At 37.3% G+C, this 27,795-nt stretch overlaps 1 protein-coding gene across 2 annotated transcripts in view; it reads right to left on the reverse strand.

Moving 5' to 3' along the window:
• The window catches only part of SLC12A2 (solute carrier family 12 member 2), a 55,821-nt gene that overhangs the window by 15,018 nt on the left and 13,008 nt on the right, over positions 1 to 27,795 (reverse strand). For both annotated transcript variants that reach the window (XM_039708478.1, XM_039708477.1), the window contains exons 2-16: positions 24,001 to 24,120; positions 22,912 to 22,987; positions 22,288 to 22,383; positions 20,549 to 20,688; positions 19,690 to 19,800; positions 16,626 to 16,734; positions 16,091 to 16,218; positions 15,910 to 15,994; positions 11,669 to 11,823; positions 6,139 to 6,246; positions 5,406 to 5,529; positions 4,138 to 4,239; positions 2,882 to 3,037; positions 2,024 to 2,123; positions 1,108 to 1,219 (exon numbers count right to left, since the gene is read on the reverse strand). In XM_039708478.1, coding sequence (XP_039564412.1) covers positions 1,108 to 1,219; positions 2,024 to 2,123; positions 2,882 to 3,037; positions 4,138 to 4,239; positions 5,406 to 5,529; positions 6,139 to 6,246; positions 11,669 to 11,823; positions 15,910 to 15,994; positions 16,091 to 16,218; positions 16,626 to 16,734; positions 19,690 to 19,800; positions 20,549 to 20,688; positions 22,288 to 22,383; positions 22,912 to 22,987; positions 24,001 to 24,120 — 1,722 coding nt within the window. The remainder of the gene's footprint in view (positions 1 to 1,107; positions 1,220 to 2,023; positions 2,124 to 2,881; positions 3,038 to 4,137; positions 4,240 to 5,405; positions 5,530 to 6,138; positions 6,247 to 11,668; positions 11,824 to 15,909; positions 15,995 to 16,090; positions 16,219 to 16,625; positions 16,735 to 19,689; positions 19,801 to 20,548; positions 20,689 to 22,287; positions 22,384 to 22,911; positions 22,988 to 24,000; positions 24,121 to 27,795) is intronic.

Raw genomic sequence — 27,795 nt, forward strand, 5'->3', positions numbered from 1 at the left:
ACCACTGACCACAGCTCCCTGGCTGTGTCCATCCAGCCAGCTCCTCCTCCACTCAATCCTACACCCTTCAAAGCCAGGTCTCTTCAGTCTGGAGATGCCAATGTCACACAGGACTGTGCTGAAGGCCTTGCAGAAGTCTGGGCAGGTGACATGTGCCAGTCTTGGATTACATCTCTTATTCACACACTTGCTTAAATGCTCTTAGTGATGTGACACAAGTTTGGCTTTCAGATATGAAGCAAAACTACACAAAATTCCAATGTGGTAAACAAAATGCATTTGTCTAAGTTTATCAGAGATGCCACAGCCTCTCAGTAGCTAAATGGAAGCTTTGGTACAGATCATTGTGTGACAGCAACCTATATCTCAATCAACACAACTCATGACAAGCTGATTCTGAAGAAAAGTTACTTGAAAATTGCTTCCTTCCCACCATCACAAAACCACTCAGGTTTGCCATGTAAGTCACTAAGTAGTAAGAACTGTTAGAATTACATCCTTGCTGAACCTCTGCAAAAACATCCCCACTTGATATTCTGACAAAAACACCCAAGGATACTTATTGAAATATCAGGGGCTGGTCAGAAAGGGAAGAGAAAACATCTGACAAATTAATCTCAGAACTGTAGGAATAAAAATATACTTGCAAGGTTAAAAGCAATTTTTACATTGGCTACACTGATATTGACCTCCCTGCTCAAGAAGGCTTCTTTTCTCCCAGGCTTTTTAAGAACTATGCAAAGGAATCAATATACCAATGCTCACTTCAATTAGAAGTAAAAGGTCCTTCAGCATTTAAGCATCAAATTATCAAAGGTAATTTGATTTCTTACAAATTTTTCCCTGTAGTACATCTAACTGGCATAGTGATGACCCACATATTAGCAAAACTTACCAGTAAATCTCTTCATGCACTTTTATGTCTAATGATGCTTTCATTATTAAAAAAAAAACAAAACAAAAAACCAAACAAACAAATGAACCAAAACTTAAACATGAGCCAGCAACAAAGCCAAACAGGTTAAAAAAAACAAACTAAACCCCAAAGCAGAGAGAAGAAAAACACCACCAAGGTAACTTTATAAAGTAAAGACAAAATAAACTTACCATGTGTACATGGCCACAGATCATCAAGCCCACATTCTTGGTGAAAGCATGGACAAGGTGAAGCAAAGCTGGACGTGCATTTGGAGCACCTGTCATAATTAAGCACTGAGGTCTAGAATTATGAAGGAAAAAAAAGAAGATTGGAATTAAAATTAATATGAAGTTCTGGGGCTTAGCATTTAACAGAAAAGTTTCTTCCAAATATCAGCCATAACAACATATTCATCACTGTAAATTTAATAACCTCATCCACTTTTGTAAGACTATGTTAAATTAAGAAAAGATCAGTTGTGACCCAACTGTCAGCAGATCTATGACTAATTGCATAAAAATTCAGTAATCCCATTAAAACTGAAAATCTACACATTTCAAAAGTTGAAGAACAGATTTTAGACAAGACTAGGTCAGAGGGATTAAGTTTTCCTTCCCCACTGGTAAATCACACCCCTTGCATTTTGTATATTATATTCTTCTATGTCCAGCAGAAATACTGGAGTCATCTGCTCATTTTCACTTCACCTTCCTTCAGAAGGCAGAGCCAACCTAGTGCAAGTAAGTCAAAGACAACTTTAAAACCAGTTTTAAAAGAGGAAGCGTATAAACTTCAGAAGTTCTTACAGGAGATCACTTTTCATCACCATCATAATTAATAGGTGATACCACACGAATCCCCTAAAGTAATCTCTCCCAATCTCTTTAGCTGCTCCATTTCTTTTTCATGGGTGCTTTGTTGAAAACTGTGTTGCTGCCAGGTTCTTCACAACCTCAGAGGACAGCACCTGTACTAAGAATCCCACCCAATCTGTAATTCCATTTACTTGGATAAATCACAGGAGATGAACATGGAAACCTTGACACGAGCACACCTCGTGACAGCAGCTTAGTGAACACAGAATTTTGTGTCTTTAAGTGTTACCTGAAGTTTTTCACATGATCTTCCACTCCTGAGAGCCGAATGGAATGCTGCAGAGCATTCAGGTAAGTCAAGGCTTGAGTTGAGGATCCCCAGTTCACATCTGTTCAAAGGTTTGAGGTTCCAATGGGTTATTGTTATTTACAGTTGTCTGTTGTAAAGCTACATGATCACAAAATGAATGCTGGACACTGACTAAACCCACAGATTTAAGCTACACCTTGCTACATTTTATACAATACTAGTCAACAAACCCTACAGCTTACCAGGCAATAATTACATTTAAAGAAAACATTTCTGTAGAAGTTTAAGCAAAAACGTTAAGGAAGGGAGTAACTGGCTTTTTTAATCTCCGTATTTCAAAGACCACAACTTCATAGTCTAAAGAATACTACTCAAGGAAAAAATGCTCTGCTGAGTTATTTCATACCACAGCAAAGAAAAAACTGAGTCTCAAAACACCACCTAAACAATTTCAGATACTTTCAGTGGAAAACTGCTAGATTAAGCAGACCCTTTCAGAATATTATTTTTATGAGGAAAAGGGAGACTCCACTATCATCTTTTTCCTCCCATACACATCTCTTGACAGCCAGAATGAGTTTACCATTTTCCAGATGCACCTTTTCCTCCAATTATCATTCAGACATTTATGCCTAAGTGGCATCTTCATAATTTGGGAGGAAGAGGAACAGCAATGACTACGCAGGAAAAATTGAATTTAATTACAACTAAAAAGGCTGAAACAAATTTAATCTAGTGGTCCAAACAGAAAGAAGTAGCTGGGGTTTTTCCCTGCCAAGGCCATAATTTTTCCCTTCTCTCCCCTCTCCACAACCAAAAGAAGCCCCCTGTACATACCTGGTTTCTTGTAAGTGACATAGATGTAAAGCCCAAGGACTATTACATAGGTTAGAAGTGCTGCCCACCAGTTAATAACAAACATTACAATGCAGCACAGAATAGCTCCAATGAGAGAAATCCACATATTGTAGTATTTGAAAGCAGGCCGCCAACCTAGTTAAAAATAAAATTTGGGAGGGTAGAAAAAAAGAGGGGGAAAATCAATTTAAATTTAAAATGTAAAAGAAGGAAGGCACTGCACTCTTTTCCCTTCCCTGGTATTCTGCATCCATTACATGCAAATGTCTGACTTTCAGTGCTGTACAAAATGCAGACTGGCACATTTACGCTTTGCATTTTCCAACACCTTTCAAATGAATTTGCAATTTCCTCACACAGATATGTAAATGCTCCTATTTTTTCCCCTAAAAGCACAGCTCAGAAGGGAAGTTTGAGGATGCCTGTCCCAGTATGTGTATTGAACCAGGTTGCCTGACATTTGATTTTTCTTTTCAAAGGTAAAAAAAGCATAAATCATTATCTCCATACCTCACTTTCTTACACACTACTGTTTTTAGTTGTGCATTTTTACTGTGTTCACAAAAAAGTTCTCACTACAGGAAAAGGACAGGTATATTTGCCACAAGTTTATCCAAACAGAACTTGGGTACATCCAAGTACTGGACTGCCAGTGTTTTACATTATTTGCCACAAATTTATACAAAATCAGGTATATACACCTCCACAAACACATCCAAGATTAACAAATGTATTAAATATAGAGTCATTAAAGTTAAGACTGTTGAGCAAACTGTCATACCCACCCTCTGAGAAGAAAAATAATAAATCTACCCATTCAGTAACTTAAGAAGCTTTTAAGGGAGTTACTCCAGTATAACTGCATGTGAACTGGGAATAATGTACATCTGCTTTGCAGGTAACAAGGTTTTGGCTTATTTCTGTAGTTTAACACAGACTAAAAGCTATAAAAATGGGGCAATACCACCAGCAATTCCTGTTTCTTCTTGTGTGGAAGAAGAAACACATTAACAGAAACTGAAGACAACAAAAGGTGGTTTGCCAGCACCAGCTACTGAATTAGCAAAAACACTTTCTTCCCAAGTTTCTGAATAAACTCTGAATTATCTTGTGTTCCCTCAGCAAAATGACAAAATTAGTAGCCCCCAAGCCCTACTGGATCACCCAGTTCTCGAAATTTCAGAAGACCCATGAATACAACATATTAAGCTTTTAATGCCATGAGTAGTTCCTACCTGGAGATTTTGCAAGAGAAGCATGGAATACAGAGAAGTTAATCAAGGCATATGAGGCCAAGAAGAAATTAGAAATAATTGGAGCAATGACATTCAGTTCAGCTGTAAAATGAAAAACAACAAAAAAAGAAAGCTATTATCAAAGGTATCACCCAATGGTTTTGAAGATTATAGCGAAAAAATTCTGCTAAAAAGAATCTTATTTTTTTATATACTCTAAGGAAATGCAGTTTACCCTTCTTGCTGACAGAACTAAGTTATCTTTTTAACAGTTAGGAAGTGTAGCTTTCAGTTTGAAAAATGTAAGTACTACCAAGTGTTCTAGAAGCACTACATACATTCCCAACATCATTAATTGAGAAAATTTTATTCACAGCAGGGCTTTAATCAAACAGTGCACTAACACACTGGGTTCTGAAGAATTCCAGTAGATTTAAATATTACAGACCAACTCCATCACAACAGTGATGTTTACATCCCATTCAGTAAGAGGGAAAAACCTGATGCTCTCTCCTTTCCTTGAGGCAGCATAGTACATAACATTTTTGGGTACTCTCACCATCATTTAAAAAAAAAAGAAAAGAAAAAAGTGATCAAAATGCAGAATGTGCCATCCTAGTCTGCAAGTTTCTAGTTGCAATCAAGCTTCCAGTCAGCATGGCTCAGCAGGGACCCCAAGGGTGTAATCTCTGCCACAAGCAGATGTGGAGGAAGGAGGACAAAGAAAACTGGGAAAAGAAGTTAAAAGCACTGGCACAGGACTCATAGATGGACACAGCACAATTAGTCTGCCACCTACAGAGAACACATGTAATTAATTGTACCTACAGAACCTTTAGCCACAGCAGTGCCAGCACTCAGCTCTACTATTTGTAACTTAACAGAAAGAACATTTTAAATTATATTGCTCATGCAAGTTTGTATTTTACTGAAGCTGTCATTATTAAAAATCTGAAATAAACTTTTCATATTTACAGGATGTTAACACTGTCTCAGGCAAAAGACATATTTCTATTGACTGATAGCACCTAAAGACAGATACCTATGATTAAAAGAGAAGTGCAGTTCAAATTTACTGCAGCTTTTGACAAGAGTTGTATCTAGAAGATAGGAGAAAGTGAGCCTCAAAATAACCAGATTTAGAATGCTGGCTTAGAATTAAGCTGTGCATTAGATCTCTAGCACCCTGTCATCAAGTCCACAACATGCACTGGAATGCTTTCTAAAGGACAAAAGGTGATTGAGATTTACCAAAATTTCAAACTAACCGATTAGTATGAATCCAAGAGCAATTAAAAATGTTAGAATATATCCTCTCAGTGGTTCATTGTTCTTCCCATAGCCTTTAGCAAACATCTGAAATCCTGGATAAATGCTGTCCTTGCACAAAGCCTAAGGAGAAAAATTAAAAAAAAAAAACAAACAAACCAACAAAACATCAAGAGTCAACATGCATTTTGCTCATGCCATCTCCCATTGCATACTATCTTTCTGAACATTTCCTGGTAGTTTATAACCACCATGGACTAATTGTATTCTCAACTGTCTTTGCATCTTGACATTCTGCATTTCCACTATTCCATCCTTCAGTAATGCCCACCTACAAGAAGCAGATTTCCTCTTCTGTAATTATTGTACTTGACTACTGTCTTACAATCACAAAAAGTCTTTTTTTACAGATTGTATTTTCTCAGGAAGTGGAAACTTTGCCCAATATACACAGTAGCTCTCTGCATCAATACAACTGACCTCCCCCACTTAACTTTTTTTAACCCAAATTAAGACAGAGGAGATTCCATAGTTAAAAAGATCAAGCAAAATATGCTCAGAAACCCCAAAAAACAGTAACAAACTCTTCTCCCATTCAAAATAACAGGTAAAACAATCCACTGATGTCATCTGATATGGATAATGATGGCAGTATGTCAGAGTCCCCTTCCAAAAATCATGACTCAAAATTAATTATTCTTCAAAATATTACTGTTTTCTTCCCTTACTTACCTGGAAGATCTTAGGGGCACTCACAAGGGATGCTAATGCAGATGACAGGGTGGCTGAGAAAATACCTGCAGAAATCAGTGGTGCAAATCCTGATACCATGCTCATGACCTGAAAAACAAAATAATTTAAAAAATATGTAAAAAAGTACATAAAATTACACAAACAGATGACACTATTAACTACACAAACAGAAAAAATACTACACACTCTTCACTTAAAAGCTGTCTGAATACCATGTATTCATATAAAGGAATGAACTAGAGACAGATCAGGGAATATTAATGCATCCTGATTTCAGGACAAGAGATGGTGGCTTTTCACACAATATAATTTGAAGCTCAAATTATCAAGAGCAGAAGTCTTCATGGGCTCGTAAGAAGATGAAAAGGAAGTAATGGAAGAAGAAATACTCTGGAAGGTGTTACATATTCCAACTAACCTATTGCTGACTAAAATGGTCTCAGAAACCCCAAGTGATCAAACATGTGGCAACTGCTTTTCCTGGAATCTCCATCATTTTAATTAGGCTTTTTTTCCCCAGTCAAAACCAGAAGGTCAAGACAAACTTGCTTCCTATCTCCCCAAGATCAAATCCCTGCACTTCTTTGTAATCTCAGTGACAGAAATCAAATGTGAGCTGGATGAGTAATGAGCTGGTACCTTCCAGTACCTCAAGGGGCCTCAAAAAAGAGGGAGATTATAAAAAGTGAGTGCCATCCCTGTCCATAGCATAGGGATTTGAAGATCTTTAAGGTTCCTTTCAACCTAAACCACTCTATGACTCCACTTTTCTACAGATTATTTCTGTACCATAGTTGCATGCAACTTTGCATCTATCATGTGATTTAAAATACACAAGTGTGTAATTAAAAAATGTTAATGGTTTAATAGAATACTTCTCTTTATAGAAAAAAAAGCTGAAGTTACTTTAAAACAGCCAGTGCTGAAGAATTTTAGTCAACAGACCAAACTCATCAGGGTGCTTTTCAAGCACAATGTGGTTCTGCATCATTTGCACTGCTTACTTGCCTTTTTCACCCTGGCAATCTCATTTAAATTATCAGGAGAGTGACTGAAGGACTGAAGGAAGGCAAGAAAAAACATAAGTCTCCTGTTTTAAAGTTATTGTCACCTGAAACTGTAAAATCTTGCTGTCTAAACAAATCTTACTAGGTCAGATGTTCTCAGACATAATGCACAGATGACTGATGAAGTTGTGTTCACTAGGGCTAAATTCATGGTAAAATTCAGTGGATTTCTCCAGACCAGACTGACAGTGACAGGCTCTCAGTCAGCTGAACCTGTGCACTACATCAGGTTTCACTGGGCAGTCCAAGGCATGCCTTGCTTCAAAAGAGAAATTTAATAAATGGAAGTTGCAAAAAATGTGAGTAAAGTCTCTGTCAGAGTAGTGTAACAAATGAAGAAGAGAACTTCCTGAAGCCTACGTGCAAGTTTATAACAAAAAAAAGGCATGCCAGGCCTATAATCATAGAGAAGTAAGACTAACAACATCTATTAAGCTATCTCTCCTATGCCCCAGTTCAATTTAATTTTATGACCAACAGAAAAAGTTAGTTTTAAGTGGTAGTTTCTAATAATCCTATGTGATGTTACAGAATAAAATTTAAAAGGTGTAAATGCTTTATTACTACTGCAGAAAAACTTTTGCTATAGCAACAAAATTAACAAATGCACAATAATTTCTGTTGAAGCAGTATGTAAATTTTTTTCTCTGCAAGGATGCCTTAATTCCCTCATTACAAAGGGAATCTGCGTACAAGTTTCCCTCACTTTTCCTCCCATATGTAAAATATTTTGATGCCTTTCCTTTACTACACTTGCCTTAACTTGCTATTTGCTTCTGACAACTGACTCATATTGTACATTGTCTTTCTAGGTTCTGTCCAATGCCTCCAATTATTGACACTCTATTTTTGACCATTACCCTGTTTTATAAAATTGAGAGATATCCCAGCAAAGCCTATGCAACTAATATTTGGCATTTTAAAAGCTAGCAAGTCATGCCTTACTTCTAGGTTCCATGCAATGCCTCCAATTATTGACACTCTCTCTTTTTGACTATTGCCCTGTTTTATAAATTTGAGAGATATCCCACCAAAGCCTATGCAACTAATATTTGGCATTTTAAAAGCTAGCAAGTCATGCCTTAGGTTAGTGAAGTGACTTCAGGAAGCTTCTGTAAGCTAGGAGAATACAGGGGGAACCAGATCCAGCAGAATTAGTGTGCCATGGTGTTAAACTCCCTCCCCTCCATCCCCAACACAATCCAGACCTCCTGACCATGAGCCAAGGAGCCCACTGCAGGTACCCACAGCACTGAAATTTCCATCCCTGCAAAATCATGCAGAAAAGGGCAGAATGGCCCAGCAACCACTGGTGTGCTGACAGACATACAGCTCCTGCTGATAAGGGCCTCATTATGTTTGCCTGGCATTTGCTGTTAAGGCAGTTTCCTAAATTTCAAACATTTGGGATCATGAAATACCATATTTTGACTATTCAGTTCCTTGGTCCAGCACTCTGGAGCAAAACAAAAATACTGCATTAAACAACTGAGTTTCATTCTACTTTCAACTTTCATTCAAAGTTGAAAAAAAAAAATCTTCATTTTAATTACCCAAAGCTGTAACTTTTTGTTGGGAAGCTCTAGGCTGAAGCTACAGAGCCCAGAACAATTTTTTCAAAATATTCTTCCTGCCTGTCTCACCTCCTGGCCTCATTCAGAGCTCCTAATCTAAGATTTCCACAGGTAAATTTTTGAAAATACTCTGGGCACAGAATAACCACTGACACTGAACAGAAACAGCAGAAGCCTGTGAGGATCTGTAATTCTCTGACTGTAACAGAAACTAAAGATGGTCTTCCTAGACAGGCCTGACTAAGCCTGTCTCACCTCCTGGCCTCATTCAGAGCTCCTAATCTAAGATTTCCACAGGTAAATCATACCACAAGTCATCCATCTGCTGCCTGAACACACCCAAATCCTGGGCTGACCCAGCAGAACTTCAGATGAATTCTTTGCCAAAAGAACTGACTGCAGCACAGAGTGTCCTGAAGGGATGAAGTCATTACACTGTGAACACAAACTGGCACTTTCTGCCCCAGAACCTGCCTGTTTTCAAGCTGGAAGAGAAATACAAGAATCTTCCCTCACCTTAGGGATTAATTTTAGTTTGTGCAGTATTGTTTCTCAGTTATTTACCATCTTGAGAAGTGCACAAGTGTGGACACCCCCCTTCCCACACATACCATGCATTACTTATGAAAAAAAAAAGATCTCTCCTTACACCTAACAATCAGAGATACAGAGTTGTGAGCAGTTCAGTTATGAAATGGACAAGTGTCTCATTAGATAAACAGCCTCTCACACAAACATTTTCCTTCTGACACCTTCTGAGGAGACAGACTCAGACTCTTCTCAGAGATGCACAGCAAAAGCTGGGAGGGTGAGAGAAAAAAAACAGCAAGGGAGAGTCCCACTGGGTATTAGAAAAATGAAATTTCGCAGAGAAGGTTCTCAAAACTGCAACAAAGCAGGGAGGTGTGAGGAGAGCTGCATTCTCTGTGCCTCCTCTGACTTTAAAAATGACTTTTCCTAACTGACACCAACTCTCTTTTCCACAGAGAGAGGCAAGAGTGATTTGGGAGGCAGAAATACTCTGAAGTATAAGTAACATTTATGTTAAGAACCTTACAATAGTCATGACTTAAAGACACAGAGGAAACCAGTTACAGGCTATTCACAGCTGTACATCTGACAATATGTTAATTTGAGCTTAAAACAAACAATGAAAGCCATCAGGTTTTGCAAATTTGTCAATCCCACAACAGCAATTCTGACTTCTCTGAACAAGAACAAATTTTGTACTCACATTATTCCACTATAATAATTTTATCAGTGGATTTCAGCTCAATCTCTAGCCAAATTTTTGTACATGTTAGAAAAAACTTTGGGCAAAGATGGACTACCAGAAACCAAGATTGGCAGTAAGTTCATTTTCCTTGGGCACTAAGTTAATTTTCCTTGGATTTTTCAAACACTTACCAGTAGTTCATGAACAACCCAGCTGGCTGTGGTGAAAGACTATGAATTACCCCTTAACTTATAGAGGATTTTTAAATACTGTAACATCATGTTTAATGAAAATTCATGACCTTATTACCATTAAAGGGGATGCTGTGATAAACATGTAGAACAGTCTTAAAAATACCAGTGTATTTTCTAAAAAAACTTAACAATTTAGCAAGCAAATTACTGACAGAGGTTACCTATGATTTCTTAGCATCACTACAGAAAAATGAGTATATCTACCTCCACTAGTGAATGATGACACCCAGGTACCTAAAGAAAGCTGCAGCATCACCACCTAAATCTAACCAATTTTCTCATAAAAAGAGTAAATATTTCTATATTTATTTATATACCACTTGTGTATAAACAACTACAAGTTCTCAACATGTATGCATTCTTTTGCATTAAATCTAACCAATTTTCTCATAGAAAGAGTAAATATTTCTATATTTATCCACTTGCGTATAAACAACTACAAGTTCTCAACATGTATGCATTCTTTTGCATACCAGTTAGAGTGTACCACAAATCCATTCCAGATAGAAATTGTACTTATGGAGGTGAGCATATATAGCCTGTGAGTTTTCCTAATAAGCAACGTAAAAGCCAACAAATCCAAGGAAAAAAACAAACAAAACCTGCCAAAGCAACAGCAACCAAAAAAAAACCAACCAACCAACCCAAAAAAAAAACAATCAAGAGGCTCAAAAACTCTCCCAAAGCAACAGCAACCAAAAGAAACCAATCAACCCCAAAAAAAACAATCAAGAGGCTCAAAAACAAAGAACCCAAGCTAAAAAAAACAAACAAAAAAAACACACAACTGCCCCCAAACCCAAAACAACAAACAAAAAACTAAATCCTACAAAAATTTCATCCAAAAATAACAAAAAACCCCACAAAAAACAAAACAAGCAACAAAACACCAAACCAAAAAACAATTGCACCAAAAAACCAAACCTAACCAAAAAAGGGAAAAAACAAAAAACCAACCAACAACCCCCCCAAAAAAAACCACAAAACCAAACAAAAAAACCAGAACACCCCCCAAAAAAAACACAAAACCAAAACAAAGAAACAGAAAAAAACCCAAAAACCCAACAAAAAATAAAAAAGGCAAAAAACCCCCAAGCAAACAAACAAAAAACCCAAACAAAAAAACCCCCACAAACAAAAAACCAAAAACAAAACAAAAAACCCACCAACAACCCCCCCAAAAAAAACCACAAAACCAAACAAAAAAACCAGAAAAAACCCAAAAAACCCAACAAAAAATAAAAAAGAAAAAAAAGCCCAAACAAACAAAAAACCCGAACAAAAAAAAACCCCACAAACAAAAAACCAAAAACAAAACAAAAAACCCACCAAAAAAAAACCAACAAAAAGCCCACAACCAAACACAAAACCCAATATACAGATTAAGGAGGAATTTACCTGGAAATTGTTCATCAGCCCATAGTGACAGTCTGCCCCTGCCTGACAGGATGAGAAGTCGTAGTTTAGTTTGCAGGCTGCAGTAGTGCAGTTTGCCAGCTCGGTGATAATGGTGTCATTAACATTCCCTGTGGCATCTCGAACTACACAAGAACCTACAATGGACACAACAATAAAGAAAAGCATTAACAAACTGAACCTGAATTTAAGGATATGTGTTAATTCCTTTTTATGTAAGCATCATCTCGCAGAGCAACATTAAAATATCACATTTAGTTTTTTAACATGCTACAGTACTAAGCCCACCTTCACTATGAAGCACAAATACAAGAACAACTGCTCCCTTGGCTGAAACAATGTTTAGATTTTTAATGTATCTGATTGTAGGAAGAGACAAAGTTTTAGCACAAAGGAAAACCAGGTCAATAGACTTGCAGAAATTTAAGAGCACAATCTCTGGAAGAGTCCAAGGCCAGGTTGGATGGGCTTGGAGCAGCCTGGGATAGTGGAAAGTGTCCCTGCCATGGATGATCTTCAAGGTCCCTTCCAACCCAAGCCATTTTATAGTTTTATGACTTCATTGTTTCTCTTTCTGGTCAATTTTCCGAGAGGAGTGCAGATTTGTTTTGTGTGTATAGATGTTTGCAGACAGGTATACATTCTGTTGCAGTTGTTTTTTTTTTTCCAGTCACTATGGGGAGAGGGAATCAAACTGTTTGAACACCAGGAAATACTCTGGGGACTGGAATTAAGTAGTTTTTTTTCCAGTCACTATGAGTTAGCCATTTAAAAAACAGTAAGTTTCATGAAACCCTGTCACAAGCCATTTCCCAGTGTTTAAGTAAGCCATCTCCTAGGTGACCATGACATTTTACAGTTGGTTTCTTGGTGAAAAACAGACAGAGTACCATTTCTCCCACATTCTTTTATAATCATCACCTTAACTATTGTCTTCTGTTCATCTATGATTACTTTTAATTTGGCTGGTCAAGAAAATGCTTGAGAAACAGTATTTCTGCCTGTAAGTATTAAGAAAAACTAAAGAGTACTAAAAGACCATTAAGTCTTCTATTTCAAGGGGTTTTGTCTCATAAATGACAAAAAGTAGATCAGACTAAGTATTATTTAATGTTTTGTGGTCTAATAGTAGAGGGAATCAAACTGTTTGAACACCAGGAAATACTCTGGGGACTGGAATTAAGTAAGGAGTAGGAAAAGTCAACACAGTCAATAAAACTCTCTTACTTTAATCTTTTAGGAATCTGAATGACAAGAACTGCCTTGCAGCAAAACTTCATGACAGCTAAGAACCTAAATTATCTACTTCCAAAGGAAGAAGGCAGAGATCTGCTGCAAGTTTAAGTTTATTCAGTAATATTCCTAGGCATCTATGTATTTTCCATGGGGAAAATTAATTCCAGATTAGCAATACCATATTTAAATTCTTGTGGGCCATCAGAACTTCATTAACAGCCCACCACAACACCTGGTCCCAGTAGGTGGACATTAATTAATCCTTCCACTCCTCATTTATTTTTTAGTTACTTATTATGCCTAATTGGTTAAATTACAGTAAGTTTCCTACACTAAACATCTGTCTTATGCTCTTCTTGAGTGTATGTGGAGGAGCTGAGGGGTTTTTTTAAATTGTTTTCTTGTTAAACTGTAAGAGGAAAATGTTTCCCCCAGCCACTCAAGCAGTATACAATGGATTTGGTAACACACTTCCCAGCTGAACTATTGGTAAACAACATTTTGTTGTTTTTTTTAAATTGTTTTCTTGTTTAACTGTAAGAGGAAAATGTTTCCCTTTCTTCACTATACAATGGATTTGGTAACACACTTCCCAGCTGAACTATTGGTAAACAACATTTTGTTGGTGACAAGATTGCAGTGGCAGGCTAATTATACTGAACAATTCATTAAATACCTACAATGCACTATCACAGCCCTCCTCTTCCTCATTTTGTCAAAGTTTAAACTCAGCTTTCACACATGGAATCAAAATATGGCAAAAAGAGACATGGCAGTAGGAACAAACTTAATGTGGGCCTTACTGTGAGAAAATATAGAACAAAGCCAGGCAAGGCAGGCTCTGTTCTCAGCAGAAGACACTAAGCTAGAAGTAACAATAATAAATGTTACTTTCTGTAAGACTCATTCAAAAAAGTTTTATTTATTTTTATGATTCAGGCAGCATTTTCCCAAAAAAGTCTTTAGGTCTTCCCTCCTGTGAAAATAAGATTTCACCTTTTCAAAGGCATTTATAAGTGTGTTCCTGCCAAAGTGAAATAGAGCTTTGCAAGGCTTTAAGCATGAGAAAACTTGATAGAGATGGCTGTAAATTATATCCTCAATATATGAATTCCAGAGGTACTCAGCCCTTCAGACTGCTGTTCAGAGTGCTTAATTTTACTAGCACTGTAAACACCTACAGTTTGGCTCTTGTGAATTAGTTTTATTTTCATAACCACAGGAAGCAGGTCTCAATGCTACTCAGAACTTTGGCTTTTTTTTTTTTGTTAGAGCTTCCCTTGTTCTTAAAGCAATAAATGCTGTTCTTTGAAATGTTATCTTCCAAGATGTTTTAAAGCAAATTTGCCTGTGAAATCTGCCTCCTCATGCCACCTTCATGTCTGCAGTAGTCCTTTGCTGAATTATGAAACTGCATACCTATGTCTCAGTTATCTTTTTGAAATAGCTGCCTACCTCTAGCAGCAGGATCAGTAATTTTCCTTCTTTCAGCCCTTTCTACTTACTACAGAGTATATAAATAGTGAGTTAAGTTCAGAACATCTTCCTTCTCTTCAGATGTGACTACTGTGCACCATTTACTAGCCCCTTCAAATCTTTAGTGCCTTGCTTACCACTCCCCTGGGAAAGGAATCAAAGTATTTGTATTTGTTCAATATTCCTAATTCAACGCCTCAAAAGGAGCTAAATTTCACTCATGATCTCTGACTCCTGCTGCCTTTTTCTAGCTAGCAGCACTCAAAGCGCAAGTCAGTACACGGCAGAACATTTCTGATTAATCAATTTTACGTCCAGTTGGTTTTGCAAACTGCTTCTTTTGTCAGTTTTTATACTGCATTTTTCATGTTTGGAAGCTGATCAAAGTATTCCATTAATAAGAGAGTATTAACAATAATTTTAGTCTTGTGTGGGTTGAGGTTCCAAAGGATTCAAATTCGGTAGCAAGAGGTCTGTGCAGTCAATCTAATTAGGAAATGAGTGTAGCTCATTATGCTGCACAAAGCACAATCACTACAGAGCAACTATTTGGCAGAGCTACACTCCCACGTTAGCCAACAGAGGCAGGCTAGCAAGATTGGTATCTTTGGAAAGGAAGTATCATTAGTGGTAAGATCAATGGTACTCTTATAAATGAGAATTTCATTCAAAAGGCACCACAGCCTTATAAAACAAGGTCTTTCATATAAGAAAAATTATTATTGCTGTCAGAAACTGCTTTATGTGATGTGAGTAAAAAATGGTTCCGATCACAGGCAAGAAATGATTCAATTACAACACTGTAATCTTAAAGTTACTAGGATTATTTTATGCATGGGAAAAACATAGTAAACCACTGGTGCTCTACAGCAAAACTGGTATCAACCCCAGGGTGACTTCTACACAGGATTTCAAACAACTGTGGGGTGGGAAAGATGGGGAAGAGAAGACTCAGATCAGTCTGTGATTATTTCTCTTTACACAAGAACATGACGCTTCCAAAAGCAGGCTGATGAGGACTGAAGGCCTTTCTTGGTCTCCTCCCTCAACTGGGAATTACTGCTCAAGCATCCTCACCACAGTGCTCTCTGATCATCCCACAGTTCACTGCAGGTATGTGTCTGATTACCATAATCCTCAAAACAATACATGTGTTTTTTCAGTGGGTATTTCCTGCAAACATGCTTTTCTAATCCAGGGATTATCCCACTGCTAAACTGTAAATCCTTTAAGGTAAGTAACTGCAACAATGAGGCAACACTGATAGAAGTCTTCAGTCACCTTTAGTCTGAAGCAGTCAATTTTCTTAGAAAAGCATCAGTTATTTAATGTAATTATAAAACCAGCTGAAAACTGAATCTCCCAACTGTAAAACCCAGAAACCTTTGGCTATTACCTTCCCATGCAGGAAAGTCAATTACATAACAACCCTGCATAACAAATTACATAAAAACCATATCAAAACAGATCTTCGGAATGAAAGCATAAAGTTAAAAACATTCTCTATTTACCTACAGATACTGCAATTCCTACGTAAACCATTGTAGTGATCAGGATGGCCAACAGCGTTCCTTTGGGTATGGCTGACTGAGGATCCTGAAAGAAAAACGTCAGTGGACAGTGATGACAGAGGTCAATGCACACTTGAGTGGTCATGAATGACATGAAAAATGTTTTTAATTCACTACTTACCGCAAGGTCCCCCGAGATATTTGCACCAGCAAGTATGCCAGTTGCAGCAGGGAAGAAAATAGCAAACACGGAAAAGAAAGTTTCCTCTTGTCGGAAATCCGGCCCAAAATTCTCCATGAATATGTCGGCTGCAGGAGAAGATTTAAGTCTGTCAATATTCACATGAAGCTGAAGTATGAACCCATTCCAGCCACTATCAGACCAGTAAAAATACTGACAGTCACAGAGCCTTCTTAAAACTAAATGCAGAATCATTTAAGCCCTAATGCATCACTTCAACTCAAAGTAGAAGTCAACACAGATTTAAATGCAGAAAAAATACTTACAGTATAATCCAGCTTCTTAAAATTTAATATATATTCAATATTAAGCAATACTCAAATTTTGATCCAACTGCAGAAGTTAGAAGAAATCAGAAAAAAAGTCTCCACAGTTAAACAGAGCTATAAGATATATTGGATGTTTAATTTAATTAGAGCAGCTTCTTTTGCAAAGAAAGGTATTGTTTACCATACTTTAAACTGTTCCAACATACCATTATAACCAAAGAAACCTTTGGGCTTCTTGCTCTCCAGAGGAATAAATGTTCCTATGACAAAGTCTCCAATAGCAAGTATGAGGATCACCAGCAGGACTATCTGTGCCTGAAACACAATGACTGCTGTCAGACAGGAGAACTTGTTCTTTTCACAGTATCAAGTGCTCTGCTATAAAATGTAAATGTTTACTTGATTCCAAATTCAGCTTCACCTTCTCAGCATGTTCTCTGCAAAAAAATGAGGAAAGCTGGAGAGAACTTGTACAAGGATTTTTAATTAAGAAATAGGAGTAATTTCCAACTTTTATGCCTAATCAAAAAGGTTTATTATTACTAAATGCCTCAAAATTATACTTCTAAAGCAAAATGCTCAAAAGGACTAATTTCTCTATATATAAGCCTTCCAGAAGGAATGCATTTGAGGAGATTCAAGAAATTTACATGAAAATAGCCAAATGCAACACAAATGCTACTACTGCATTATTAGCCATGGTCATCCTTTGTCTTATACTTTAGTATGTGGTATTTCCTAAAAATTTTATTACATCCAGAACAAAATAGCTTTTGTTTAATATTTTATGCAAGGAAATAGTTTATTTTGCTACATTCTCATGTTCTCAATCCTTACTAAGGAAACCAAATTGCAAACTGCAACAATTACTTGTAAATTCCTAGTTTTGAGACTACTTTTATTACAACCTAGATTTTTAGTCACTTTTCTGCAGAACAATTATAAACCCTACAAATTGAACAAGAAGTACTTTAAACCATCCCACACCTCAAAAGTGTGTACAAAGATAAATCCAGGCTCTGTAGGGATGGTTCAGGTCTTTAATTTAAATAAGCAATCCCACTGCTGTTATCTTCTGGGTGATTTGATTCCTTAAAAAGGAATGCCAGTAGCTTGGGGGAAGCTATTCACAGACCTTTTCCAGGCCCAGGATCAGGAGTTAATATGCTGTAGCATTGTTCATGCCTACAAAACAAAGTTTTCAGTTCACACAGCCTCTCAGGAAAACAGGGTGGAACAGTGATAAACAGAGCAAAACGGCCTGGAGCAGAGTTAGAACTCCACCTGAAGAAAACACTTTGTGCCCTGTATTTAAATCTTTGTAAAGCCTCAAGAATAGGTAAGAGGTGTGAGGATACAGCTGGGTACTTGTAGAAGTCTTCAGCAAGACAGAAACATAAACAAGAATTTATCACAGAGCAATAGCCATAAGTAGGTTTTTCCAGTAACTAACCTAGGCATCTCCCTGAAGCTAGGGATGTTTGCTGAGTATCTGACTTAAATTCCAAAGTCTGAAAGAATGGGCTTCTAAAACTTCAACACAAGGAGCTGAGCAGTAAACACCACAAACTCTAAAAAGCCATTTTTTAAAGCAAACTTCCCTGGAATCAATCCCAGTGTCTCTTCACTTTTTGATTTGGTTAAAAGGCATTATTATAGATTCCCCTGCTCCATTTTCCAAGGCATTCTCTGAGACATGGCTAAGGCATAGGAGAACGCCACAGATCAAGATGGAGACACTGGTGTTTTGCTGTGCTGAGTTCTACGTTAGCCCACATGAAATGCTTGTTTGACAGGTTCAGCTGCCTATCACTGCTCCCACTTGCCTCCTTCCTTGACAGAGAAACCAAGTCTTGACTTTTACACTGAGGACAGGACTTTTGGAAACTACCCCTAAAATAAGGATGGCACTGCAGTAATACCACAATTCAGGTTTGATGTAGAAACATTTAACAGGGATATTTTCATGCAAACTATTTGTTACATAACTGCTCATGCTACACAGCAAAATGGAGATACTACTTGTGACTTCAAGTGGTAGTCAGAGGATTATTAACAAATAACTCTTCAAAACAATTCAGAATAAGGAGGTCAGAATTGTTGGGTGGATAAAGAGAGTATCACAAATTCAGGTTATAGACAGTGAAGGGCTACTTGAGAAAGGTAAACAGTTTCTACAGAAGTTCAATTTAGAAGTTCATGCCAAAGTCAATTTCTGTAAGTTTCTTTTCTCCCCAGCACATCAAAGCAATGCATTCAATCTTCGCTCACTTCCCTATTTCTTGGAAGCAACAATGATAAAAAACTCTCTCTCACTTTTATTATAAATAGCATCATCTTCTTGATGCAGGAGCACAAGAAACTTACAACGCTTCATGAGGAGGCTCCTTCAGCTGCTTGTCAGTGAAGAAAATAGGAGCTATTGTGATATAAATATAAGTTGGGACGGAAGCCCCAGTGAGAAGCTCTTCTCAATTTTTTTTTTTTGTGAAGAAAATAGGAGCTATTGTGATATAAATGTAAGTTGGGAAGGAAGCCCCAGTGAGAGGCTCTTCTCAATTTTTTTTTTTTTTAGAGCACATTAAGGACAGATAGTCAGAAAAAGCCTACAAGGTGCAGGAACCAGAGAGCAACCTACACTGGCTCATAATGTCAAGCAGAAAACTGGTAAGGCAGAAGAGCTTCTCTGTTAAGATCTCTTCAGTCAGAGCTGACCTAAGACTGTGCAGCCACAAGGTGAGGGAAGGAGGTTTTCCCTCCTACACATTCACCACCACCAATGTTCAAAACCCTCCTCCATGCTGGGTCTAGTGAATGCATCCCACTGTCTGGCTGTTTCCAGGTGAAAACCAAACCAGAAGAGAATGAAAGAGAAGGGAAGCCAGCCCTGTGCTTTCAGCCTCAGAATTTGCCTAAGGTTTATAGTAAGGGAAAATTCCCATGCTGAAGTTCTTACCTTCTCTTGTGCTGTAATTGCCCAGAAGAGAGAAACACCATTAATCTATTTGAAAGGGTCATTAAGAGTGGATTTTGCTGGAGTTTAGGTTCTCACAGATGCTTAAGCTTCCAATGAAGTGTTTTAGGATCTGAAATGCTGTTCAGAGCTGCACATGCTAGTGGCCAGACCAAGACCTACTGCATAAAAATCAACTGACTTCTAATGTACCATCATGCAATACTGAATATTCAAAATAAATCAGACAGCTAAGATACAGAAATGGAACCAAAATTCTGAAGCAGAGAATTAAAAAAAAGATGGGAAATCCTTACTTTTGCTTCCCACTCCATTCCTGCAATGGAAATGCCCAGCAGTATAACCACCGTGATAGCCCCTATGATTCTGATATCATTCATTTCATCGATCATCAACGTTCCATTTTCCTAACAAAACAAAAAATACACAGTTACGTCCTTCATCAGGTAAATACCTTCCCTACTAAAGAACAGCATTTTATTCACTACAATTTATTAGTAGTTAACCTGCACACCACAAATTTACTGACTGTAAATTCCCTTTAAGGATACAAGTAATTTGGGTTTTACCTTGTTTTTAAATCAATGAATCTTCCAAATGGAAACAATAAGGGCTGTTCAGCCTGAAGAAAAGGAAGCTCCAGGGAGAGCATCCCAAGAAAAATGGGAACAGACTTTTGGATAGGGCTTGTGGTGACAGAACAAGGAATAATGGTTTTAAACTAAAAGATGGCAGATTTAGGCTCGATGTAAGAAAGAAATATTTTACAGTGAGGGTGGGCAGGCCCTGGCACAGGGTGCCCAGAGCAGCTGTGGCTGCCCCTGGATCCCTGGAAGTGTCCCAGGCCAGGCTGGATGGGGCTTGGAGCAGCCTGGGACAGTGGAAGGTGTCCCTGCCCATGGCAGGGGGTGGCCCTGGGTGGTCTTTAGGGTCCCTTTCAGCCCAAATCATTCTGTGATTCTACCTGGATGGGGAATGGACTAAGTGACCTTGAAAGGTCTCTTCCAAACCACACAGTTCTATGATCAGATGAATCAAAAAGCAAGTATAATATTTACCTTTACACATAAAGTATATACTTTATATATACTCAAACATTCTATATGAAGTGAAAAACTTTACAGATAAAAGTATAATCAATATAAGCACATGTACCTTGAGTAACTCGACAACAGTCTCTGCAAAACCAACAACATACATTGCCACTGCCACAGCATTGGCAAATGCAAAAATCAGACCTATGGCACCACCAAACTCTGGCCCCAGACTTCTGGAAATTAAGTAATATGCTCCTCCTGAAAGAAAAAAAAATACAAATGACAAAAAAGTACTCTACATGACAGAGTCTATATCAGACAGTCATCAGCACTTTAACATTTACACGAGCCAGAATCTACTCACTCTTTATCCCCTGATGTATTAGAAAATAACCCTTAACTCAGTATTTTAGGGACAGATGTGCTGAAGTTTTAGGAATGTTATTTCAAGTTCTTAGGCAAAGAGATCAGGTGGAAATAACTATAATTCATGCACCAGCTCATATTATTGCATATCAAATATGCAACCAGGCCCATGGTTTAAAAACTCTAGAACACAAGCTGCAGAATAACTGGGCTTTTTACTTCAAACTGCTCAAAGCACTTGTGCAGTCAAGAGCAAGGAACTGGCAAAGCAGACTGCAATAAACCCAATGAAGTTCCAAACTTCTGAAGACCTGTTTCGAAAAGCTCTGTTGTTAAAGGAATTTTCTGCCCTCCAATGGGACACTCAAGAGCCTGTTCTTTGTACTTTTGAGCTGGACAAAAATAACAAATTCCACATGACAAAAGAAAATGTGATGGAGTATTACAGGAAGGTAAAGTTTAGAAAATGCAGCAAAGGCTTATTCCTCAGACTTAAGGTTAAGCTTTCTAAAAGCAGCAAAATCCTCCAGTAACTGAGTACATTTCAAAAATCTGTAACAGAAAATACTTAATTTCACTGCATTAGACTTCTTGTGGAAATCCTATATATGTACTCAGCTTGGCCATACTCTGTATTTCTTATGTAACATTAAAAAAAAAAATCTTACTGTAATAAACAATATAACAATTGTTCCTATGAAATTCTACAGTTCTTCCAATTCAGGATTTCACATTTTCTAATGAAGTACTATTTTTCAAGAGTGACTTAAAAAAAATATAAAATAAAGAAAGCTCCTATAGGAATAGAACAACCCAATATACATAATATAATTAAAAATCAGAAGGGTATTCAGAAATTAAGCTTGACATAATGCTAACACATAGCTGACTTTTCCCATTGGGGCTGTTTACTTTGCGATAGTGAGGCTTTTTTCTAAATTTTTAATCTTAATGAAGATAGTTTTATAAGCTCCTACTTTAATTCCACCATATTTTTTTCCTAGTAGCAGTCATGTAATGTCATGAAGTAGTTTGGTCATGTCAGAGGCACCAACCATTTCCAAAAATAGCTGACACCACCACATAAACCATGGAAGAGAATGAAAACCATCACCCTTGGGAAAGCTGGAGCTAAGAGTGTGCAGAGAGTGTGAAGAGTTACTCGTGTGAAGGTTTATTTCAGGACATGAACACACACAAGCACACTCTTAACCAACCAGTGCAGCTCAGGAGAATATTAAGACCCTACTCATTCCTGGATATGTATCCTTAGAAATGTTTGTATTACAAAAATTGACACCAATAAAGTTCCTTCACAGCACAAAAGCAAGGTACTAGTTCAAATCTAATTAATAGGCTACTTATTGACTTTTTGTTAATTATGTGACTGTTTGATCACACAGAACACAAGGAAGGCTTTGCTCCGCAGCAACATTAAAGTGTGCACTCCAGAGTGAGGAAAGCTTAAAAACCTCATGAAAATAGCATTACCTCCTCTCACAAAGCCATTTGTGGCTATTGCTGAAGTAGAGAGTCCTGTAATCGTTGTCACAACAGTGGCCATTCCAATAACCAAGACAGAGAGACCTTTTGGGAAAAGAGATGAAAACACTCTAAGTCCCGCAGTATTAAAGAGTACAAACCTTCACCTTAATTTCATTTAAATACTCAAGTCTTGCAAATAGAACACAAATTTACTTTCAAGCAAAAGGCTACCTCTTTCCCCTATCAGGACAAAAATAAAACTGTGCAAAGATTCTCTTTAAACATCAAGATAAGAGCTGTATTCTAGAGATCAATCCAACACTAAGTTAACCATTTGAAAAGAACTGCTTATATACTACACAGTCCATATGCAGGGTTTAATAATTAAGAGATCAAAATATTATCTCTACAGTTCACTGAAGACTTAAAAATGTAAATTTTAAAATACTTGTCTTGTACCCAAATGAAAAAGTCTAACTGGTTGAAGTTTTTGGTAAGATAAATTACCATAAAAATTGGCAATATTAAGGTAATTTCCTATTCCTGTTTGAAGTAAAAGCTCAGGATCAACATCTCTTGTGGATCACATTTCAAAGTAATGAAGTAAAATTACAGCATTAGTACCCATACCTATCCCAGCTTGTCCTACAATCCATGATAATCTGATGAAGAGCATCACACCCCAAATATTTAACATACATCGTACCTAGAACAAAACAGAAATTTAACAAAGATTAGTTCTTGCATCTGCAGTCATTTTCACTAATCCTTTAGTTCAGTTTTTTATAATGTTATTGACATATCTTGCTGTACTTCACCATTTTTCAAATTATTTCACAAGAATATAATGTTATTATACAGGTTTAAGTTTGGTTAAAAAAAAGGGACTTCAATATGATTAAAAAATTACTACCTTAAACACAGAGTTAAGAGTATTTCAACATCTGACACTTGCATTGTATGCCGTAAGCAAACAATAATAATAATTTAGTCCCTAAACTTTAGGATGCAAAATTCACAGTACAGAATACATGACTTAAAATAAGACCGAAGTCTATGATGATTGTGAGGTCTAAAAGCCCAGTCTGCATCTCTCAGAAACCTCTCTCTCTTAAATAAAAAAAAATTCACTAAAGCAACATCCTACTAAATAACTTACTCTTCTTAGAAGAACAAAAACCCTGCTGCAACTTTCCATTTCTGTAACTTCTTACAACACATCTGCACAATAACAGGATGGAGAGGTGTGCATTTTTTTTTTTAATCCTAGTATTTACAACTTTTAGATCTCAACAAAAATCAGAGTTTGTATCGTACAGAATTCAGACAGGAGACTAAAAACAGATCTTGGGTCTCTCTCTTCCCTAAAGAGTAAGATATCAATCCTACAAAAAAAGGAGATAACCTCTCCAAACCACAGAAGTAAAGCATGTATTCTTTTACTACAGTATCTTTCCTTCTTGGAAATCATGCAACATAAAAACACTTAAAACCTGTGCCGAGACCTTAAGAACTTAAAGCCCTGAAATATTTATGTCCTTAAAATTCAGTTGAAATAGGAGCAACCCTTCCTAAAATTATGGCATTTATCACACCTCTCATGCACACAATCTTTATACAACACTATCACAATGCCTGTCAACAAAGAAGGTGGTAGGAAATATCTGTAAGACTAGATCAGCACCTGTAAGAAACTGAAGAACCATATATCAAACTCACCAGCACGCCTTTTATCCAGCCAAACTTGACCACCCCTTTGCTGTCAGGTGTGTAAGCAGCAGCTGCATCCCCAGCTGGTGTGCCCTCCTCACCATTGGCGTAGCCATCCTCAAAGGGCTCCTTTGAAAACACAAACAAAGTTTGTATTTTGTGTGACTGACAGAGCAGAGTGGGTATGCAAAACTTACCTTGTAAAAAAAAAACCTCCCCATCTTACTTGTGTAAACAGAAAAATAAAAAGAATGACATGACAGAAGTTTTGAGTTGCTCCTTTACGTCCCTTGCACATCTCGGATTTAAAGGAATGTAAAACAAACCTATAAGAGCAAACCATTAACAGCCAGTGTGGTAAATATAATTAAGAATTAGCCCCAGATGCCTAAAAAAAGTCAAACACCTGGTCTGTAGAAAAAGAGCTAGAAGATTTCAAAGTCCCTTGCACATCTCGGATTTAAAGAAATGTAAAACAAACCTGTAAGAGCAAACCATTAACAGCCAGTGTGGTAAATATAATTAAGAATTAGCCCCAGATGCCTAAAAAAAGTCAAACACCTGGTCTGTAGAAAAAGAGCTAGAAGATTTCAAATGCACAAGAAATTTTACTTCTTAATCTGAAAGCACAGACTGTTCTACCACAAGTTACTGGTCTCTGTTGTAGCATTTCCTGTGGTTCAGACTTAGCTGTCATTTGATCAATTTTTCAGGAAATAAATTATTCATTTCCCTGCAAACTATTCTACTACTCTTTGTAAGGTGATGCTGCCAGAAAGAAGGATGGGAGATTGGCATTTCAGGGAAAAGGAGGGAAGAGAAGTCCCTCCCCAAACACAGCTCTCCATTTACATGGGAAGGATCAAAGATGGAGAAAACATCAGCCCCATGGGCAAAGGCCAGCTTATGTCTTTTATTCACAATTCAGCTCTCAAGTTCAAAAACGGAGAAAATATCAACTTTAAATATAAATTCAAAATATATGTGAATACACACACATATATATGCCTGCTTAAAAGACAGTTTTGTTTTGCCAAGCCAGGCAAGCACCAGAACATTTAAACTCAAACATTTCCTACACTTGCTGTACGAAAGCAAGAAGCACTCTAAGCTAAGTATGTTAGTTTATCCAAGGCAACAACTATTAAGAATGGATACAGTAGAAAGATCCTGAACAACATTCAACAAACCAGCTCAAGCAGCATACTCTGAAGCAGCCTGTATCCCAGGGCTCAGAAAATATTTAAACAATTAGAGGTTCAATGAGGTAAAGGGCAAAACCCACATTTGCTAAGCAAGACACAATAGAGTGGACACAAATAAGGCTTTTTAAGTGTGTACAGGGAAAGACTAATAAAGATTAGGGTGAGGTATTTTCAAGCAAGACACAAAATAGAGTGGACACAAATAAGGTTTTTAAGTGTGTACAGGGCAAGACTAATAAAGATTAGGGTGAGGTATTTTACCAAATTCTTTCTACTTTTGATACATTAGTACCAGATATATCCTCAGCAGAGGGTCCAGAGGAAATTTCTAAACCTGTCAGTTATGAAGAGTGTCATCCATAGGCTCTTATAACCAGCAGTAAACATACAAACCAGATTTTTAGAAACAGATTATGTCAACCTTATCCAAAGGTCAGCAGCACAGGTTCATGCCAGTGCTTCTCTCACTGATGCGGAATTATGAGATTCGCACAGAAACAGATACACCTGCAACACATCTGGTGATCCTGTAAGCCTTGCACTGTTAGGTAGTTTCCAGATCATTACCTTTAACAATTTACACTCTTAAAGAGTATATTATATTGCGTCCAGAAGGGATATATATATGTATTCTTTTATATGTATGTGTATATGTATTATATACTTTGTTATATACACTGAACAGAGGACAAACAGAAACTTAATCAGGAGTCATCCAATTTGCTGAACTGCAGCTTTCCTGGACAGAAGTAATGGCTGTAATTCTTGGAAGATTTGCACAACCAGATGAATCTATTGATTGCTGATTATTTGTATTCAGGCACTCGAGCCAAATCAAGTAGCAGCACGTAATCATTTAGAGTGGTAAGAAGAACAGTGAGGACCAAAAAGAGAAATACAATGCTGCTACATTTCAGAAATGCTGACCTGTCTGAACCAGAACTAAGAAAACATCTCCTACTCAAGCCTGAGGCTCATGCCAGAAGATGAGCCGACCACCTACCCTGCTCCAATAGCTTAGAATAAAATATAAAAAACCTTATAAGCATTAATGTATCCCTTAATGACTTCTTTCAGAAGTGGGGAGGAAACAAAGAGAAAAAAAGATGTATTAAAACAAGGGGCAGATTATAAACATGTTCATAAGTATGCCAAAACCTCCAATCAAGCATGAGACAGTACAACCACTTATTACTTGTTCATATAAAACCCATTCTTATTCCTCACAGAAAACCACCACATTATACTTGGAACAAACTCTATTTTAAACCATTACATAAAAGGAGTCACATTCAAATTATCTAAACAATTTTTAAGCTTTGGCCAAAAAAACTTGCCAACATTAGATAAAATCTTCTGCTATTACAACAACACACATCATGTCTGTAATAAGAAATAACAAAATTGTTCTCTGAGAAGACTGGTCAGGGAGGATCAAGGAATGGTAGGAGGAATCTTTATTTTTGTGTCTTAAAATAGTGAAATGTGACTAAAGTGGGTAATGCCTTTTCTTTTTTAACAAGCTTGGAGTTTGTTTGCTCTATGTTCAGGTTTGGTAAGAAGGCGGAGAAATATATTTCTCTAGAAATATCTAGAAGATCTAGTCTAAAAAGGATCACACAGTTCATCACGTGAGCATGGCAGGCCAAGTATTGGTAAAACCTGCACACACTGCCAATGTGACCCCCAAATGTCACCCCAAAACCTCAACCACCACGTGGCAGCTACACATTTTCCTGTAGTGCTCAAACGCGCCCACAGCTCAGCCTGTTGTGCTCTGGGGAGGAGATAATGGGTTATCAGTTACCAGATCAGCTCCACGACACTGCACACTGTGAACACAGGGAAGTTTTGTTCTGTATGTCTTGTCTCTCCACACCGTGCAATATTTCTTAGGAAAATATTTTGAGGCACAAGCAAAATGCAATAACTGAAAGGTTATTCCTGGTTATCAGCGCTGGTGGGTGCCCAATAAAGCACCACTGAGAACAGATATTACAGAGTGTGGGCACAAAAGAATTTCACTCCAGAAGGCTCCAAGTTCAGCCCTCTAAGGCGATATTAAGAAAGCACCACTGTGGTTTCAGCTGTAAATCAAGCAGGCGTAGTATTTTTCATGCTCGTGTTCATGAGGAAACAATGCTTCTACTCAAGTCAGACACTGAATGGAAAAAACTGCCCTAGCACTATTTTAGAACAGCCAATACATGTGTGATAAGATCTTCATAAACAGTAAAAAATGCTAACACACTGTGGATTTGGAGGGGGTGTAACAAAAAGGGAAAGAAAAGAGAGTTTAACATTTCAGATCAAAACCAGTCTTATTAACACAATTCTTAAAACAAAAATAATCAGTCCAGAAATAGCCATGGTGTTAATTTGCACTGTTAAAGGAAAAATAGTGTATGTTTACAAGCTGACAATTCTATCATACACTGAGAGGACTTCAGACAAGAAACAGTTAATTTCTGCTCCTACACAGATAATCTACTATTTCATCTCCAGTGTTGGATCATAACAATAAGTCATTTGTGACAACTGTGAATAGCCTCCACATCTATTAGACATAGATTAGTAATGAGAAAATACTTGATATTTT

Source organism: Passer montanus, unplaced genomic scaffold, assembly GCF_014805655.1.
Source record: "Passer montanus isolate IOZ18808 unplaced genomic scaffold, ASM1480565v1 scaffold203, whole genome shotgun sequence".
In the NCBI taxonomy this organism is placed as follows: Eukaryota; Metazoa; Chordata; class Aves; order Passeriformes; family Passeridae; genus Passer; species Passer montanus.